The 21,160-nt window shown below is 45.5% G+C and overlaps 2 protein-coding genes across 2 annotated transcripts in view; both read right to left on the bottom strand.

The window, feature by feature from the left end:
- The window catches only part of LOC142213676 (beta-1,4-galactosyltransferase 1-like), a 46,694-nt gene extending 27,106 nt beyond the window's left edge, over positions 1-19,588 (bottom strand). Inside the window, exon 1 of the mRNA XM_075282139.1 lies at positions 19,453-19,588. Within this exon, the coding sequence (XP_075138240.1) occupies positions 19,453-19,588 (136 nt within the window). The remainder of the gene's footprint in view (positions 1-19,452) is intronic.
- The window catches only part of ANKLE1 (ankyrin repeat and LEM domain containing 1), a 315,425-nt gene that overhangs the window by 195,699 nt on the left and 98,566 nt on the right, over positions 1-21,160 (bottom strand). The gene's annotated exons all lie outside the window — the stretch shown is intronic.

Genomic DNA, 21,160 nt, shown 5'->3' with positions numbered 1-21,160 from the left:
TTGCTGGATTTATTTTGTTTCTTTTCCAGTTTCTCTTTTTTTTCTTTAAATCTGGAAGGAAAAGATAAATGTGATTTAGCCATTACTCCTTTTATTTTTAGGAGTTTGCGTCATTAGGGGGACTTCACACTGACGTCCATTGTTGTCTTCCGTCATAGGATGACAGCAATGGACATTAGCTGTAACACAGAAGGTCAGACTAATTCTGTCTCGTTTTCCATTGACACTAATGTAGAGAACATGATGGATGCTAGCTTGATGCAGGACATTAACAACAGTAGTGTGCACTCCCCCTTTCTCTACTGGTTTCCCTATTATCAGCTTCATGCAACTGGATTCTGCCTTTTGAAGCATTTTCTTCTTCCTGCAGCATCCTCAGCTTCTTCTGGACCATGGCTCTGTATACGCTCTCCAATTCCCAAAGTGGATCAAATATCGTTCCGTTTAGAGGTTCCTGGCTGAACTGGATTGTCGGTGTTCCGACTGTCACATCATTTCTGTTGGACGGCTACTGGGATTATTTTTATTTTTTTTTTAAGTTGAGGGTTTTTTTTCTATTTTCTTTCTTTTTTGGTTACTAGAATTCTCTGAAACAGTGATCCTGAATATATTTAGGCTTTATTAAGCCTGGTTATAAGTTACTGCTCCTCCCCTTCCTATATAACAAATTGATAACACGTTTTTCTGGCTTCTCTTGGGGTCTTGCTGCTGCTACTACTTTGCTGCTATATATATATATTAAGGGAAGGTGACAGGTAAGATTCTGGAAGGTCGCTATGTCTTCCCCAGATTCCTCACTTGTGTAGTAAGTGAGGTTACAATTCAGGTAAAACCTTAGCTGTGACAAGTCTTCTTTTGTTACCCTCTTCTTGTCCTACTAGGGAGGAGTCTTCTAGCACAGGTGGAAGCTGGGCCTCATTGAAGGCCTATAAAAGGTTGGCAAATTCTCACTCCTAAGCAGTTCCTGGGGGAGAGAGGAGGAGCCGGGTTCTGTCCCAACACTGTGACAGCTGGTGAGAGACCAGTGTGAATTGTTGCCTTTTTTTTTTTTTTTTTTTGCCCTGTGTGTTGACCGTGTGGCCGAAGCAAGCCACACGTACACTCACCGGCCACTTTATTAGGTACACCATGCTAGTAACGGGTTGGACCCCCTTTTGCCTTCAGAACTGCCTCAATTCTTCGTGGCATAGATTCAAAAAGGTGCTGGAAGCATTCCTCAGAGATTTTGGTCCATATTGACATGATGGCATCACACAGTTGCCGCAGATTTGTCGGCTGCACATCCATGATGCGAATCTCCCGTTCCACCACATCCCAAAGATGCTCTATTGGATTGAGATCTGGTGACTGTGGAGGCCATTGGAGTACAGTGAACTCATTGTCATGTTCAAGAAACCAGTCTGAGATGATTCCAGCTTTATGACATGGCGCATTATCCTGCTGAAAGTAGCCATCAGATGTTGGGTACATTGTGGTCATAAAGGGATGGACATGGTCAGCAACAATACTCAGGTAGGCTTTGGCGTTGCAACAATGTTCAATTGGTACCAAGGGGCCCAAAGAGTGCCAAGAAAATATTCCCCACACCATGACACCACCACCACCAGCCTGAACCGTTGATACAAGGCAGGATGGATCCATGCTTTCATGTTGTTGACGCCAAATTCTGACCCTACCATCCGAATGTCGCAGCAGAAATCGAGACTCATCAGACCAGGCAACGTTTTTCCAATCTTCAATTGTCCAATTTCGATGAGCTTGTGCAAATTGTAGCCTCAGTTTCCTGTTCTTAGCTGAAAGGAGTGGCACCCGGTGTGGTCTTCTGCTGCTGTAGCCCATCTGCCTCAAAGTTCGACGTACTGTGCGTTCAGAGATGCTCTTCTGGCTACCTTGGTTGTAACGGGTGGCTATTTGAGTCACTGTTGCCTTTCTATCAGCTCGAACCAGTCTGGCCATTCTCCTCTGACCTCTGGCATCAACAACGCATTTCCACCCACAGAACTGCCGCTCACTGGATGTTTTTTCTTTTTCGGACCATTCTCTGTAAACCCTAGAGATGGTTGTGCGTGAAAATCCCAGTAGATCAGCAGTTTCTGAAAATACTGATGCTCGGTTTGAACTGCAGGAGATTTTCTTGACCATGTCTACATGCCTAAATGCACTGAGTTGCCGCCATGTGATTGGCTGATTAGAAATTAAGTGTTAACGAGCAGTTGGACAGGTGTACCTAATAAAGTGGCCGGTGAGTGTATAGTTAGGTTCTCTTTGTTTAGTTAGTAGCTCAGACTAGCAGGATTTCTGTTATCGTTTTGTATGACTGTTTAAGGCTTATTTTGTTATGCCATTTTTGAAAAAATAAACATACAGGGTAAAACCTGTTTGTACCTGACTTTTAGTGTCCGTCTCTGACTGTCTGGGTCCGCCGCTGCTACCACTGAGCCTATCCTCCCACAGGTTAGATGAATAGATAGATAGATAGATAGATAGATAGATAGATAGATAGATAGATAGATAGATAGATTATTCTAAGCTATTTGCTCTATCATCAGGGTAGTATCTAGTTTTTAATCTATTCCCCATTTGTATAATATGTGTTCTCTGACTATTGTTTAATAGATGTCTTCATCTGCATCTGGTGGTGGTGATTCAACCCAAAGGAAGAGTACTTCCAAATGAAAGCTCTGCTTGCTGTGACAGTGACATCCCTCTTCCAGGCAGTTACAAATACATTTGTTGTTCCCAATGCCAGGGACCCAATCCGATTAATCATCTATTCGGAGTATGATTTGTGGGTTAAGGAGTATGTTAAAGACTCCATGAAGGAGTTCCAGGATTCAGTTTCCCCAATTGCCAAAAGACCTGGGACTGAGGTCAGGCAAATCTCATTTGGTTGTTTTTTCAGGACGAAGAATTTCATAAACTGGACGAGACCCATTCCTCTGGGGAGGTTCTTTCAGAGGGGTTTGGAAGCCCTCGGGTCAGGTGATCATGATGTTGATGCTGGGGAAGCCTCGGGTTCCACCTATAGAGAGCCTTCCTAGTAGACAATATGCTTGATAGATCCATGACGGCCAAATGGAAACATCCTGAAAAGGCCTATATTATGTCTAAGAGGTTCAAAATGCTTTTTTTGATCTAGGTAGACCAGCAAATATAGCTGTAAATGCCTATATATAACAAAAAGTAACAAAGGAATTGTTCACATTATAAATCATTATTTTTTCATAAAAGTGGAGACCACAAGCAGCACCTGTATTTCCTAGTATCAAATTGGAAACAGTTATGCCCAAGTACTATTTGCAAAGAAAAATACATTTCCTTTGGTAGCCACTTCTGGATTTGGCTCAAAAAAACACAGCAAAATTCTAAAAAAAAAAAAACAACTACCTTTCCACACCATGATAAATCATCAGTATGTGAGCTGTGGGGGTCAGATCAGCTGTTCCGTGAAGAAACTGGTGCAGTGAAAGAGGCGTACATACGCAGTCTGATCTTATGAAAGTATTAGGAGTGGCGCAGCAGCCTGTTCACTGCATAACAGTAGTTGACATGAATTGCAGTTCCGCTCCTATTACCATCCAAAAATACCAACACAGACTTCATTTCAAGTTTATGCTTAAAGCCTATAATTCTGCTATTTACCTTAGCCTATTTCACTGCTCTCATCTCTTCTCTGTCCAATAACCCTAAACAACTCTTTGACACCTTTCACTCCCTCCTTATGCCGAAGGTGCAGGTACCTGTCAAAAACTTCAGCTCTCAAGACATAACTAGGTACTTCGAAGACAACATCGACAACCTTTGTCAGGCAATACCCCAATATCCAAGCAGCATCAGCCCCTTTCCTTCCCTTGCTCTTCATTGTGAACTCTCATTCTTTGACTCCGTAACAGAAGAAGTCTCCCAGCGCCTTTCTTCTTCTCTCCCTGCACTTAGTATCTGTATATTCACAGATACTGGCTGGTGATGGGCTCATACAGCTTCAGCTGTATGACCTTATTTACTAATAGATGGCTGTGCCATTGTACAAAGCAATCTCTCTTACCTCTTGTGTCCCCCTACCTCCTCATAGAATGTAAGCTCTTGCGTTTCAGGGGAACCCACAATTCGATTCAGGAGGGTCACCAAGTCCACTATGACACCTCAGGAAATGATGCCAACACCTCTGCAATGCAACTGAGACAGCAGGGAAAGCATGTCTGGGGGCATCTAACAAGCCCAAGTCACAGTTTCACCCCACCATCACAGCCTATCAACTACACACTTTCCACACTCAAAAAAACCTCTATAAAAGTGGGAAAATACCTGGAAACCTGCTTTTCTCCCCAATTGGATGGACAGAAACCCAAATTTGACACAAAAGAAACATTAACAAGCACTCCTTTAAATCACGTTGCCCATGACAACCACAGATTGAATAGGCAATGGGAAATCCAACAGTACCCACCCTGAACTGTCATTATGGATGTGTGTGTATGTGTATATGTGTGATGTGGCCCATAAACTGAGCTACCAGCAGAGATTGAGGGCCTTTAGGTGAGTTCAGCCTCTTACCAGCAGAGTTTTAGGCCCTTTAACTTATTTCAGCCTTGCACCGGCAGAGTTTTTTTCCCTTTGGGTGAGTTGAGCCTTGCACCAGCAGAGTGTTAGCGCCTTTAAAATTGTTAGCCCCTAAAACGGTGGTTCCAGAACCATCATTGTGTGGGATTGATGCAGTGGATTGGAGTGAGGACCCAGACATTGACCTTGATTGTGAACTCGCCCATGTTGACAGACTTATGCGAGATCTCTCTGTGTCTTTGAGGAGTCCACCAAGAGGGTCAGCTGTGACGACACACTTGTGAGTGTAACAATCCCGCTCCTGTGTGTGATGCAAGAATCCCTCCTCGCCATCAGGGATAATATGTTGTACGCTGAGGAGCAGAACCATCTCAGCAGGATAGTCAGTGCACACTCCTGTGCACTTCACAGCATATATTGATGGAGGAAGAGGAGGATGACGAAGTAGCAGATGATCTCATTGTCACACAGGAGGCTAGCGGCACCCCCTGGCCAAACTACTGCTGCTGAGGGGCCTAGTGTCCCCAGGAGGGACAAGTATAGGCGCACGTTGCGGGAGTACCTGGCCAACCCCAGCCCTGTCCTCTCCAATCCCTCTGCGCCCTACACTTATTGGGTCTCCAAGTTGGATTTGTGGCTGGAACTTGTGCTATACGCCTTGGAGGTCCTTTCCTGCCCTGACATCAGCATGCTATCGGAAAGTGTCTTAGTGCAGCTGGTGGCATCATCACAGATAAGCACAGCCAGCTGTCACCCGACAGTGCTGACCAGCTGACTTTCATCAAAATGAACAGCCAATGGATAGACCCATCATTTACATGTCACTTACATGACAAATTTAGTGCAGTTTGCACACTTTGCAAGTCTAAACTGAGTAGGGGCTCTGAAAAGAGCAACCTTACCACCTCTTGCATGCGCTGTCATTTGGAAGGCAAGCACTGGGCTCAGTGGGAGAGAGCAAACGCAGGACAATCGTCGCCAGGCGTTGCCGACACTGCCTCTTCCACTGTTTACAGTGCTGTGCTGCAGTCCAGACCACCAGCCTGGACACCTACACATCTGTCTCTGACACTTTGGGGAGTTCACCCCCATCCGCCCTTTTTGCCTGCACCATCATGCGCCTCTTCCCAGCCACTCCCCATCTCCCAGGCATTTCATTGCAGGCAGAAGTACAGCACAAGCCACCGAAATGCCCAAGCCTTCAACGACCTCATCTAAAAACTGCTGGCCCTGGAGATGTTATCATCAGAGGGCATCTGTGGCACCTCGCTATGCTGGGCCTAGCCGTAACTACTTCTCTTGGTGTGCTGTCCCCGCCTTGCGCCTGCACGTGTCCCATAACATCAGTCGGGCCCAGAGTTCCGCGCTTTGCTGCAAGGTCCACTTGACCACCGACGCATCGACAAGCGGCTGCGGTCAGGGATGCTGATTCTTTTTAATGACAGGCCTGGTGAATGTAGTGGAGTCTGGGCCCGGGGTGCAAACTGGGGTGGCCTATCTCCTCTCCCAGCCCAAAATTCATGGCAGGGGTTCTCTGAAAGCCTACTCCTGTGCTGAAACCTCGACCCCAGCTACCAGCTGGAAACGCTGTAACACTGGCGTGGGGAGATGTCAGCAGGCCGTGTTGAAGCACCTCAGCTTGGGGGACAGACAGCACTCTGCCTCCGAGGTGAGGGATGCCATCCTGGATGACATGGCAATATGGTTTTCCCCGCTGCACCTGGGCCCAGGCATGTTTGCGTATGTGATAATGGCCAGAACTTGGTAGCCGATCTGGAGCTTGCCAGACTCAAACACGGTCCACACATGGCCCACGTTTTCAACTTGTTGGTGCAAAGGTTCTTTGAAACCTACACCATTGTGCCTGATATGCTGGTCAAAGTGCGGCCATTTTCGTAAGTGAAAAGTAGCCTCTGCTAGGCTGAAAACATTCAGAGCACACTCCTGTCATCTTTGCACTGTTGGCTGGCAGAGGAAGATGAGGGGGATAAAGTGAAATTGGATTGAGCTTATATAGCGTGACTGAATTGCTGTGTATCACACTTGGCTTTTGGGGGGTAGACCCTTAAAAATTGGATTGAGCTGATATAGCCTGATTGAATTACTGTGTCTCCCACTTAGCTTTGGGGGGTACAGCATTAAAAACAGGTTTGACCAAACATGGCCTGAATGAACGGCTGTCTGACACTTAGCTTTGGGGGGTACAGCATGTGGAAAGCTGGATGTTACATATGTAGACTGACTGAATTGTTGTGTATACCACTTAGTTTTGGGGGGTACAGCATTAAAAACAGATTTGACCTTACATGGCCTGACTGAACGGCTGTGTCTCCCAGGTAGGTTTTGGGGGTACACACCGGGGATATCTGGATTGAGCGTACATAGCTGGACCTAATTGCTCTGTATCCCTGTTAGGTGTTTGGGGGGACACCCCGTGGAAAGCTGGGTTGAGGGTATAGAACTGGACTGAATTGCTCTGTATCCCTGTTAGGTGTTTGGGGGGACACCCCGTGGAAAGCTGGGTTGAGGGTATAGAACTGGACTGAATTGCTCTGTATCCCTGTTAGGTGTTTGGGGGGGACACCCCGTGGAAAGCTGGGTTGAGGATATAGAACTGGACTGAATTGCTCTGTATCCTTGTTAGGTGTTTGGGGGGACACCCCGTGGAAAGCTGGGTTGAGGGTTTAGAACTGGACTGAATTGCTCTGTATCCCTGTTAGGTGTTTGGGGGGACACCCCGTGGAAAGCTGGGTTGAGGGTATAGAACTGGACTGAATTGCTCTGTATCCCTGTTAGGTGTTTGGGGGGACACCCCGTGGAAAGCTGGGTTGAGCGTATAGAACTGGACTGAATTGCTCTGTTTACTGTTTCGGGGGGACACCCCATGGAAAGCTCGACTCCTCTCCCTGCAGTATATAGCTCTGAAAAGAGCTGTTGTTTTTCTTCAGTTTTTCCCTGCCTACTAGAAGCTAATCCTCTCTAGCCCTCAGCAGCACATCTGTCCCTACGTCTACAAGCCGCAAAATGACACGAAGATGGCGCTGGCTATTCATCTAAATGGGAGGTCACATGTTTTCGGCAGCCAATGGGTTTTTTCAATACCTCCTTTGTTGTAGTTCCTCTCCCACCTCCCCTGCACAGTTATTGGTGCAAAAAAAAAAAACCCGCCAGAGAAGGTGGGAGGGGATAGAAATTTTTACGGCGTATGCCGCCTGGTATTCGACTGGAAACGAATACCTCGAATGACCTGATATTCGATCGAATAGGTATTCGCTCATCTGTAATTGTAATGTTTCATATTGTCTGTTCATGTGTTTTCTGATTTGTAAAGTGCTATGAAATATGTTGGCGCTATATTATTAAAGCTGTTATTTTTTTACTTTACACAGCATCTGGTCCCAGCATGAAAAAACATATAAAATATAACTTTTATTAACATAAGGTAGAAAATCTGACCATGCTGTATATGTCAACCCACTCAACTTCTAAACTAAAATAAAGACTCATCTGGGGGATCCACTATATATTGTTATACCCCTCACTGTCCAATTGCTTGATATATACAACTCAAAGAATGTTAGGTGGAATCTCAGCTTGATAGGTCTCTGATTGAGGGACTATTCACACCTCTCCTCCCTTTGTAACCCTATAGACATCAATCAGGCATATGGATAGTTGCAAAAAAAAATCTCACAAAGGTTCACCCATCACTAGACATCACCATAATCATCCTGAACCACAGTATACATTTACCATGTCATTTTTACTACACAATGAATGCCATAAGATAAAAACCAAAAAATAAAGAGGAATATATATTTTTTTTCTGTTTAAAAAGTTTGTCAATATACTGAATGGTACCCTAAATCATGTCATTAAAATTCTGCAAAAAGCAAGAAACAAAAATAGTCATGGGCCTTGGAAGGTAGGAAAAAAACAAAAATGAAAACTGACTGTGGCACTTAGAGGTTAAGAAGGAAGCTAAAATGATTCCAAAGACCTCAATAATACCTATTGTATTTTATGGTGATTTTATGTTATATACTTGTTCTCTTTGTGGATTTATAGTTTATATGCTGCTTTTACCATTGTGACACTGCATGTTTATTGAATCATTAAAGTTGTTTGTATTTAAAGAGTCAGTGTTCAGGTAAATGCAATGATCTTGTAAAAGTGTGGGCGTAAGTGAAACAGCTATAGATTGTCTGTTCCTTATCCTACTACTGCTCTTTCAATAAATCAAGATTACATCTAGATTAGTGCATGCAACAGGATTTCGCCATAGCTATTCATCTTGCCTGTCTTCTGATTTTATTGTCTGAGCTGATGTTTGCAAAGCTCATTTGACAAGTTTTTGTAGTTCTACTTGTTGATACAGCAGAGCCAGTCTTGTTAATTTTCTGCAACTTGTTTAACCCATAGGGGCATATCTATTGAGACTGGCACAAATGAGTTGGGTCAGAGTCCCCACCTCAGTCTGCTCCAATGCCCACTTTGTACCACTCTGCCCACCATTCAATTGCCTTTTCACACTATCAGATGTTACTTTAACCCCTTCCCTCTATGTACCGTACTATTATGTTTAACTAATGCCAATATGTTACACAGTCAAAGCACAGGACTAGCCACCGGAGATGGAAAATTCTCTGACTCCTGCAGATTATCCCCGATCACAGCATTCAGGGAGTCAGATAAGCCCCCCGACACTCCTTGGACCCCTGCAATAAGATCGCAGACTCTGAGGGGTTGCCATTGCACCAGGAATGCCATAAAACAGCCTCCTGACTGCTATCCCCTGTCACACATATGGAGCCTATGCGTGATGTAAAGCATATTAACCAGTGGCGTAACTAGGAATGGCGGGGCCCCGTGGCGAACTTTTGACATGGCCCCCCCCCCCCCTTCCTGACCGACACCGAAGACCTCGACCGACCCCCCCCCCCACTCCGCATTCCTGCGCGCTCTATTATATCCCATAGTGGCTCCTGCACACAGTATTACACCCGACTGTGGCCTCTGCACACAGGATTATACCGTATTTTCCGGACTATAAGGCGCACATAAAATACTAGAATTTTCTCAGAAATTGCAAGTGCGCCTTATAGTCCAGTGCGCCTTATATATGGATCTGTCCTACCTCTAATGAGAGTTGCAGAAACTCAATTTGAAGCTGTCTCTTCCCCAATACAACTGGTTGGGTCCCGGTCGTGCTGTCGCTGGTCTCTCCGCCGCGCCGAAGTGACCGCTCCGTGACTGCTGCACTCTGTGGCGCGATGTTAGGACAGCGTCCGGCCATGTTGGCTGCTGGCCACGCCCCCTCGCTGCCTTACGTGTTCTTCACAGCAGTCTGTTGTGTGGGCGGGGCCTGGGCCGCAGCCCCGCCTAGTTTGTGTCACACTGGAGAGCTGGGAGCGCATCATCCCCGGGAGCTGCTGCTGCTTCTGTCCCCTGTGTCTCACACAGAACAGAAGCAGCAGCAGCACTGGGGGATGTTGCCCTCCCTGCTCTCCAGGCAGCCGCGGGCAGGAGGTCTGTGGGGGTCTGTGCTGAGGGCATCGGCATTACTGGCAGTGGTGTTGGCTCTGTTCTGGGTGCCTGGGCAGTGCTATGAGCCAATCAGAATGTCTGCATCAGAGCAGGCCCCGCCCCTTAGACGTGTTAAGCCCCGCCCAGTTTTGGTAAACTTGTGGGCCCCGCTCACACAGCAGCCCAAGCCTCTGCCCACACAGTAGATAATTTTAAAATGGTCAATTTATAAGTAGCTCAATCCCTATACAAGTGTGAGCACCCCTGCTGTAAATGGTTTGAGCACTACGGCCACCGTACACAGGAGCTGTGATATGTACAGCTCTGTGTGCAGCAGCCCAGTGACATAACTGTGCTTCATTCAATATCCAATGTACAGCGTCTTATAATTCAGCACATCTTATAATCCGGTGCATCCTATAATCGCACCCTATATGGTGCGCCTTATAGTCCGGTGCGCCTTATATATGAACCTAGATGCCTTAGCAGGCATTTTTTGCAGGTGCGCCTTATAGTCCGGTGCGCCTTATAGTCCGAAAAATACGGTAATAATAATAATACATTTTATTTATATAGCGCCAACATATTCCGCAGCACTGTACAATTTATGCCCCATAATGAACACCGACGAACAATTATTATACTCTGGGGTATTTTCAGACCCCAGAGTATAATAATTGGAGACCGAGGGGAGATACAGACATAAAAAAAAAGTTACTTACCTGTCTCCGGCTCCGCTGCAGTCTTTGGTTGTGTTGGCCATCTTTAATAACACACTGATGTCACATGACATTTCATACCCTCCCTTCATCTGCCCCCAGTTTCATGCACCCCTCATCTCTACCCACATTTTCATGTCCTCTCCTCCATCTCTGCCCCTAGGTTACTGTTGCTCCTCACCACACATACATACACACTCACACACATACACACTCACTCACACACACTTACACACAGACAGACACTCTCCATCCTGCATCTCCCTTCCTCCTCCCCTTCATTACCTCGCAGCACACCTCTCCTTCTCTTTCCAGGACTGTATGGGCTATAGACACGCCCACCCAGTCATGTGACGGATGACGTCACACAAGGTCCTTTCAGCTTTCCCCGCTCTTAGCACAGTTAAAACAGTTTGTCTGTGATAAGAGCGGGGGTAGCAGAGGTAGCTGTCGCCGGGCCCCTTATGTCCCGGGCCCTGTGGCAGCTGCCTCTGCTGCTATGGTGGTAGTTACGCCACTGATATTAACATATTTTGGTAACCATGCTTTTCCCAAAAAATGGTAATAAAAAGTGATCAAAGTCATACATACCAGACAATGGTACCAATAAAAAGTATACTTTGCCCCCCACATAAAGAGACCTGACATATCTAAGTCAACAAAAAGTTATAGGTGTCAGAATGTAGTGACCCCAGGAAAATCGTTCATGTTTAAAAAGAGATGTTTTATTTGTAAAAGCAGTAAAGTCATTATTTATAATGCAACATGAACGCCCTAAAAACAAAATGTAAAAAAGTATGATAGTATTGAGTGTTTTTTTCACATGGACCCCCAAAAACATTAATAAAAACTAATCAAAACATTATATGTACCCCATTATGAAAGTGCAACTCGTCACGCAAAGAATAAGTCCTCATAGCTATGTCCACAGAAAAATAAAAAAAAGTTATGAATTGCATTAGCCTCCAAACTCTCCTGAATTCTTAAGGGGTTAAAGTTATAGTGAAATGCACTAAAAATGTTTTTTTCACATTGTATTTAGCATAGTGTTTTGCGTTTGGGGCATTTTTAGCAGAGCACAGAATGTTATGATGTTTTCTCTGGCTTTTTCCCCCCATATACTTCTCTATAGTATAGTATTAATTCTGCTCCTTGTTGCAGATATTGCTGTGATTTATTGAACCAAAATCAAGAGTCACGTGGGTCGAAGGAAAAAATATAAGAGCTTCTTAGATTCCCATTCCTTCTACTTTTGCTACTACTACCCAACTATCAAAGAACTTTCAAAGAAATATGGACAAAATATGTGGCATCAGGGTCGGACTGGCCTGCTGGGGAACCGGGGAATTCCCTGGTGGGCCCCGAGCCTTCATTATCAGTCCTCGTTTTCCCAATGCAGATGCATTGACCAGGGGCCCGATTGGGATGTCAGGGGCCGGTTCGGGCCCCTGGCCAATGCATTTGCATTGAGAAAATGAGGACTGATAGTGGTCCGAAGCCGGACCTGTAACCTTGTGGCCCCAGGCTGCCAGCAGCACTGTAATGATTAAAGATGGCCGGCTGCCAGCAGTTTCCCAGGGCCCCAACACTTACACAGGGGCCTCCTTCCCATGGTATTACTTTCCCTATTAATACAGGGAAAGTATACATCGGGAGGACTGAGGACACCGGGGCAGCTGCAGCTTCCCCTATCGCTATCCAACTCTCTGTGCAGCCCGGAATTCCCCCTCCCCCTCCCAGCAGTGAGTCATCGCTTATCCCTTCCATCGTACAGTGTGGGGACAGGAGCAGTCTATAGCCTTGCTGCACTTCCTTCTTCATAGATGTGAGTAGGGGCCACACGGTGGCTCAGTGGTTAGCACTGCAGCCTTGCAGCGCTGGAGTCCTGGTGTTCAAATCCCGCCAAGGGTATAAAACCATCTGCAAGGAGTTTGTATGTTCTCCCCGTGTTTGCATGGATTTCCATCCCATATTCCAAAAAAGACATACTGATAGGGAAAATGTACATTGTGAGCTCTATGTGGGGCTCACAATCTACATTAAAAAAAAAAAAAAAAGATGTGAGTATATATTTTTTTTTTGTAAATGTAATAATTAATATGTATATGTTTATATTTGTTTAACCCTTAAGTACTATCATGGTGTCTATCATACACCACTACCATACACATATCATTATGATAGACACCATGATAGTATATAAGGGTTAAAGGGGCTCTATCACTAGGAAAAGTAATTTTTAACTAATCACATCCTTGCATAGCCTTTAGAAAGTCTATTCCACACCTACCTTTAGTATGTAAATTGCCCCAGTGGTTTCTGAACAAGTCCGGTTTTATTCATATGCTAATTAGACTGTTGCACGATAGATCGTGCACACCTCTCCTGTTGTTTCCTATGGGAGACTGCTGCTGCTGATGACTCAACTTCCTGTTTGCCTCACACACATAGAAGATAGGAGAGAGCGCTCCATCAATGGAAATCTTCAAGTGGAATCTGGATAAACATATAGCTGGGAGGATTTAGGAAGACCTGCACTCGCAGGGGGTTGGACCCGATGGCCCTTGAGGTCCCTTCCAACTCTACCAAACAAGTAAAAAAAAAAAAGTAAAAAAAAAGAGAGGAGGCTGCTGGGAACTTCCTGTGCTGGCTGAAAGCTCATTAGCATATGAATAAAAACGGACTTATTCAGAAAACACTGAGGCAATCTACATACTAATGTTAGGTGTGGAATAGATTTTCTAAAACCTATGCAAGGATGTGATTAGTTAAAAATGACTTTTCCCAGTGATAGAGCCCCTTTAAAGTCTGTGACTTGTATACTGTGTGAGTACTGTATGATTGTATACAGGTATGTATACAATACCTGTATGTGTGAGTGAATTTATATAAATGTATATATATATATATGAGTATATATGAGTGTATATCTATCAGTGTGTAGGTATATAGTGTGTGCAGTCCCATCCACACATTGCAGAAAAATACAGTTATGGCCAAAAGTTTTGAGAATGACACAAATATTATATTTTCACATGATCTGCTGCCCTCTAGTTTTTATGTGTGTTTGTCAGATGTTTTTTATCACATACAGAAATATAATTTCAATCATATTATGAGTAACAAAAGCTTATATTGACAGTTAGAATGAGTTAATGCAGTGTTGCAATATTTGCAGTGTTGACCCTTCTTCTTCAGGACCTCTGCAATTCTCCCTGGCATGCTCTCAATTAACTTCTGGACCAAATCCTGACTGATAGCAGTCCATTCTTGTACAATCAATGCTTGCATTTTGTCAGAATTTGTAGGTTTTTGTTTGTCCACCCGTCTCTTGATGATTGACCACAAGTTCTCAATGGGATTAAGATCTGGGGAGTTTCCAGGCCATGGACCCAAAATCTCTATGTTTTGTTCCCTGAGCCATTTAGTTCTCACCTTTGCTTTATGGCAAGGTGCTCCATTATGCTGGAAAAGGCATTGTTGATCGCCAAACTGCTCTTGGACGGTTGGGAGAAGTTGATCTTGGAGGACATTCTGGTACCATTCTTTATTCATGGCTGTGTTTTTAGGCAAGACTGTGAGAGAGCCGATTCCCTTGGCTGAGAAGCAACCCCACACATGAATGGTTTCAGGATGCTTCACAGTTGGCATGAGACAAGACTGGTGGTAGCGCTCACCTCGTCTTCTTCGAATAAGCTGTTTTCCAGATGTCCCAAACAATCGAAAAGGGGATTCATCAGAGAAAATGACTTTACCCCAGTCCTCAGCAGTCCACTCCCTGTACCTTTTGCAGAATATCAGTCTGTCCCTGATGTTTTTTCTGGAGAGAAGTGGCTTCTTTGCTGCCCTCCTTGAGACCAGGCCTTGCTCCAAGAGTCTCCGCCTCACAGTGCGTGCAGATGCACTCACACCTGCCTGCTGCTATTCCTGAGCAAGCTCTGCACTGCTGGTAGCCCGATCCCGCAGCTGAAACACTTTTAAGAGACGGTCCTGGCACTTGCTGGTCTGTATTGGGCGCCCTGGAGCCTTTTTGCCAACAGTGGAACCTCTCTCCTTGAAGTTCTTGATGATGCGATAGATTGTTGACTGAGGTGCAATCTTTCTAGCTGCGATACTCTTCCCTGTTAGGCCATTTTTGTGCAGTGCAATGATGACTGCACGTGTTTCTTTAGAGATAACCATGGTTAACAGAAGAGAAACAATGATGCCAAGCACCAGCCTCCTTTTAAAGTGTCCAGTGGTGTCATTCTTACTTAATCATGACAGATTGATCTCCAGCCCTGTCCTCATCAACACCCACACCTGTGTTAATGGAGAAATCACTGAAACTATGTTAGCTGGTCCTTTTAAGGCAGGGCTGCAATGATGTTGAAATGTGTTTTGGGAGATAAAGTTCATTTTCTAGGCAAATATTGTCTTTGCAAGTAATTGCTGTTAAGCTGATCACTCTTTATAACATTCTGGAGTATATGCAAATTGCCATTAGAAAAACTGAAGCAGTAGACTTTGTAAAAATTAATATTTGTATCATTCTCAAAACTTTTGGCCATGACTGTACACACAGTGGACACACTGCAATTTCCAAAACTGTTGTGGTTTTGGAAATCGCATCATGTCACTTATACCTACAGAATCACCTATAGTGTCCCTATAGGTATAAAGGAAGCAGAAAGTCCTCAGAGGAAAGCTCTGTGGAATTTCTGCAAAAGCGCTGGGGGAAAACTGATGCGTTGCCGCCGGGGATTTTCCTGCAGCGCTTTTTTGCTGCGGGACGCTGTGTTAGGCCTTATCCAACAGCGAGACACAGCTAAAAACACACTGTGGAAAAAAATTACGTTGAATCACAATGTATTTTTTCCACAGTGTTTTTCATTGAGCTTTTGTCCCAGCACCCCATTGTCCCCTGCCTTTGTCTGTTCAGTCTCATGGCCTTATTTCTGGAAATCCTGTACCTAATTGGTCTCAGCTATCACATGAGGTGCAGAACTCTTAGCAAGGAGGCGCCGAGACTAAATGGACACTGTCGGCAGACAACGGAGCAACGGGGACAGGAGAATGTGCTTTTTTTTTTAAGGGTAAGTTACTTTTTACTTTAAGGGTAAGTTCACACGGGGTTTTTTGGTCAGGATTTTGAGGCCATTTCCTACTCAAAATCCTGACCAAATAGACGGCTCCCATTAAAATCAATGGAAGCTGGTCAGTTCTTTTTTCCGGGAGCTGGAAAAAGAAGCAAAATGCTCATTCGCCTCGCAACATCCGCCTGAAGACACTGCCTCCCGGCTTGGCCCATTCATTTGGGCCTAATCCGGAGCACCAGCATCAAGTCGCAGCTACCCATATTTTGGTTCCGGTCAAAAAAACCCCGTGTGAACTTACCCTAAGAGTAAGTTCACACAGAGTTTTTTGGTCAGGATTTTGAGGCCATATTTGCCTCAAAATCCTGACCAAAAAGACGACTGCCATTGAAATCAATGGGAGCTGCTCAGGAGCTTTTTCTGGGAGCTGGCTTGTGCCTCGCGATTTGGCCTGAAGACACTCCCTCCTCCGGACTAGGCCCATTCATTTGCGCCTAATCCGGAGCAGAGTGCGTGGCTGGATACCGGTGCAGTGCATCGGCTTTCAGTCGCGACTCCTCGGTTTTTGGATTGGAACCTGAGGTGGCCTCCGCCTCAGGTTCCGTTCCAAAAAACCCCATGTGAAATTACCCTCAAGGATTTATCCATCTTTCTAATATTGATGGCCTGTCCTTAGCATAGGCCATCAATATTACATCTGTGATGATACAACAGCCAGGACCTCTGCAGATCAACTCTTCCAGGACAGCGTGGCTACAGATAATGGTAAGAGCGAGTTCATACGGGGGGCGGTATAGCGGGTTTTGGCACGGAGAGTGACGTGGTGAGCCGTGTCACTCTTGGGTCAAAACCCACCTGCTACAACTGTCGCGGTCGCGGCTTCCCCCTGGAATCGGCTCAAATGAATGGGCCAACTCCGGAGGTTGCTGCCACCAGGCGGATGCCGCGGCTCACTGAGCCATGGAATCCACCTGAAGAAAGGGCAGCCTGCTTCTTTTTTCAGTGAACGGCAGCTTGCTCACGGAAAAAAGAAGCCTGGCGGTCTACATAGACCACCATTGTGAGGGAGAGGATTATGACGTGGATTACGCGCCATAATCCGCCCCTTCTGTGCCCGTGTGAACGGGCCCTTACATTCTAGGAGCCACGCTGCTCACATTCCATACAGTGTGTAGCAGTGGGTTTAGGTACTGTGGTGGTGCACATTGTGTGGTGGGTGAGCAGCATGGCTCCCGACATGTTTTTAACTTTAGTTGCCCTGTCTTGGTAACGCTGGTCTGCAGGGGTCCTGATGGTAGGCCCCTAGAAACAATACCACTGGTGGGCCCTAGACATCCCAGTCCGACACTGTGTGGCGTGCTATGCACAAAGCAGTAAATTTAGCTCCACCCCTTCTTCATTGACTCTGCCAATTCTCATCCATTTTTCTTTGGTCCTACAGTCACCCTAGCATTATATGCCCCCCCATTATAATGTTCCTCTCTAATTGCCCCACAGTATGAAGTCCCTCTACTCATGCTCAAATTTAAAACTGTGTTTAATAGCGGGGAGGGGGGACATTAAACTGGGGTAGCTCTGGGGTGCATTAAACAGTGGGGGTAGTTGGAGGGGGACAATAAATTAAGGGCAGCTGGAACAGGACATTAAACTACGGGCAGCTGGAGGGGGACATTAAAGTGGGGGCATCTAAAGGTGGACATTTTACCCCCAGTTTAATGTTCCTTTTCAGTTGCTCCCACCTTAATGTTTCAGTCCAGTGACCCCCCTCCAGTTGTCCCCAGTTTAAAGGTCCCTCTTACTCTCCCCCAGTTTAATGTCCCCCCTCCATCTCTGCCATCAGTTTCATGTGCCCATTACGTCTGACCCCAGTTTCATGTATACCGAAAGTTTAAAATAAAAAAACACTGATAGTCACTTCTCCTCGCTCCCTTGCTGCTCTGTCTGCAGTCCCAGGAATGGAGTGTTCTGGGAGCTGCAGGCGTGGCGCGAGTAACGTCATCACATCGCGCCTACAGCTGCAGGGCCGTTGTGCACAGGGAGCACAGCAGTGAAGCAGGAGCTGTCCACGGATAGCTCCTGCTTCTTTCACTTTTGTATTCAACTCATCTGAATCCAGAGGATGCAGAGGAGTTGAATCCGGGCCATACCTCCTGCCAACCAGGACAGGACCCACAATTCAGGACTATCCAGCAGAATCCGGGATGGTTGGGAGGTATGCACTATTAAGTTTAGTTTAAAAAAAAAAAACACAGTAAAATTTGTAACAAAAAAGCAACATAGTGCTTTAGCCTGAAACATACCGTATTTTTCGGACTATAAGACGCACTTTTTTTCCCCAAAATTTGGGGGGAAAAGAAGGGTGCGTCTTATAGGCCGAATGTGGCGCCTGGCATCCGCTGTAATAGAGAGGCGGAAGCCGGCAAGTGATAGACGCCATTACAGGTGCCGGGGCCTGCGACATCGCTGCGCTCCTCTGCCCTGCATGAAGCCAGCAGCGGGAGGAGTGATGCTATTCCGCTCCTCCGTCCCCCCGCCGCTGGCTTCATGCAGGGCAGGGCAGCGATGTCTCAGGCCCCGGCGTCTATCCCTCCCAGTATCGTCAGTATCGGTGGCCCCTTCTCCCCCGGGGCCGGTCCCCACCGGCCCCGTACCTGTGAAGTTGCAGGCCGGCTCCTGCGCGGCGATATCGCAGGAGCCGACCTGTTCGGGTGACAGCCGGGAGCCTAATGAGGCTCTCAGGCCTGTCACTGCTATATATTAGTATCGCGGCTGGGTCTATGACCAGCCGTAATACTAATACACAGAATGTCCCATAGACGGCAATACAGTTGTATTGCCGTCTATGGGACTTGCAATCAAGTGACCGCAGGTTCAAGCCCCGGGGGGGGGATTAAAACAGTAAAAAAAAAAAAAAAAAAAAAAAAAAAAAAAAAAGCTTTACAAATATATAATAAAAATATGAAATAAATAAAAGTTCTAAATCACCTCCTGTCCCTAGAATATATATATAAAAGTAGAAAATCATATATCATAAACCACCGTTTTTTTTTTTTCAATAAAAGGTGATCTAAGCAATAGATATTCCCCAAAATGGTATAACTAAAAAGTACTTCTGGACCCGCAAAAAAAAACACTCTATGCATCCCCGTACAGCTGCAGGGTCACCTGTCAATGTGGCCTTGCAGCTGTTGCAAAACTACAACTCCCATACATTAAATATTTTACCAGTTTTTGCTTCAAAATTTTTTTTCCCTATTTTCCTCCTCTAAAACCTAGGTGCGTCTTATAGTCCGAAAAATACGGTACATAAAATTCTTTAAAATCACAAAAATTCTATAAACAAAAAATGTGTAAAGAAACCCTTAAAGAGGTAGTGTTCCTTCTGGGGTTCGGGTCCGCAACAGAGAGTTTAAGCTTTCTCTGTTTGCGAATGATATCCTCCTTACCCTTACTAATCTCCATGTTTCCCTCCCCAATCTCCATGCTATCCTTACTAAATTTGGCCGTCTATCCGGTTACAAGGTTAACACCTCTAAAACTTAGGCGCTACCCATTCGTGTTCCCCCCTCTACCTTGGCTGACTTCGTTGATTTGGTCTAATCCGCATTCGCCCCCTAGAGCTAGCTTGCTGGGTCCTATGGCACTCACTAGAGATGTCTGGCGCACCTGTACGACCCGGTTTCCTATTTCTTCCTCCAGCTCGTCCATGACGCCCTTCCTTCTACATTCCCACTTTCCGCCTGGACTCACTGGACCTGTGGCTGGCCCTTGGTTGAGGGCAGGCCTCTTTCGGCTAGCCAATATTATTGATTATAGGACTCGCTCTTTGCTATCTTTTGCCGAACTGCGATCCCGATTTGGCCTTCCTGGGTCCAGTGAGTTCACATATATCCAGATTTCCCACCTTGCTTCTTTTATTTTCCGGGGTCCTGTGGCGCCTGTCCCTACGTCCCTATTTGAGAGACTATGTAAAGCTGGCACTGGAACGAGGGGATTGGTCTCCGATATATATCACCTTTTATCTGACCCCTCGCCTGATGTCCCGCCTACGCACCCGTATATGGAATGATGGGAGGCCTATTTGGGTCAACCTATCTCGACAGAGGAATGGTCCCTTATTTGGAGCAGAGGTTTTAAGACCTCGAGTTGTGTGGTCCATAAAGAAAACTTCTTCAAGATGCTGATGCATTGGTACCACACGCCAGCTCTTCTCCACTCCTTTGATAGCTCTATTCCGGATTGCTGCTGGAGATGCGGTGCTCGTCCTGCACACATTTTTCATTTGTTTTGGTCATGCCCCTCCCTGTTCCCCTACTGGACTCAGGTTGGGAACCTTCTACACCGGGTTCTGGGAATATGCCTTCCCCTATCCCCCAAGACCTATCTCCTTAACCTCCCCCCGGTGAAGCTGCGCAAGCCGGCCCTGCGACTTTTTCTGTTTCTTCTCACTTTTGCCCGGTGTTTGATTGCTAAACGTTGGCGTAAGTCGACTCCCCCGATCTTTAGAGGAGTTATACTGCAGGATCAGGAATGCGCGCTCTCTGGAATACATGACAGCTGTGCTTAATGATGAGGAGGAGCGGTTTCATGCCCTTTGGGATTTATGGGACTCATTCTGGGCCGCTCAGCCTTTGTGATTGCATTATTTCCTGGAACCTCTGTTTTTTTCTTTGTTGTTTTTCCCTTCCCCTTTCCCTGTCTTGTCTTGTCTGTGTTTGTCTTCTGTGTCCCTTTCTTTTTTTTTACTGGTTTGCCATTTGTATTCTCTTCATATCCTCATTGTATTGGTTTTCCTTGTTCCTTTTTAGACAGGTACTGGTTTATTGGTCTTGCTGTATTGCTTTATTGTTAAAATTTTCATAAATAAACAATTTTTTTTTTAAAAAAAAGAGGTAGTGTTCCATGGGTAGAATGAAAAATAGCACTTGTTTTCTATAGGTTTGTTTTTTTGCTTTTTTTACAATGCCAATGTGTTGCAAGATTAAATAACATAAGGTTGTGATATTTAACAAACAGATTCCACTTACTTAAATTAGGTGGAATTTCAGGACACAAAGGCATTTCATCCATATGTGAATCTTCATCCGTGGTACCTTATAAAAAGTAATAATATCAATGTTTATCACATTCTTGGACAAATACTACTGAAAGATAACACTTCGTTTTTCTATTTCAGACCAGTACAGACCTTAGGAGAGGCCATCAGATCGGCAGGGGTCTTACACCAAAGCCCCTGGCTACACAGCTGTTTAAAGTGGCTCAGCACTCCTCTTCAGTACT

This window comes from Leptodactylus fuscus, chromosome 1, assembly GCF_031893055.1.
Source record: "Leptodactylus fuscus isolate aLepFus1 chromosome 1, aLepFus1.hap2, whole genome shotgun sequence".
In the NCBI taxonomy this organism is placed as follows: Eukaryota; Metazoa; Chordata; class Amphibia; order Anura; family Leptodactylidae; genus Leptodactylus; species Leptodactylus fuscus.
Note: the sequence above shows the minus strand (reverse complement) of the source record. Positions and strands in the feature narration are given on the sequence as shown.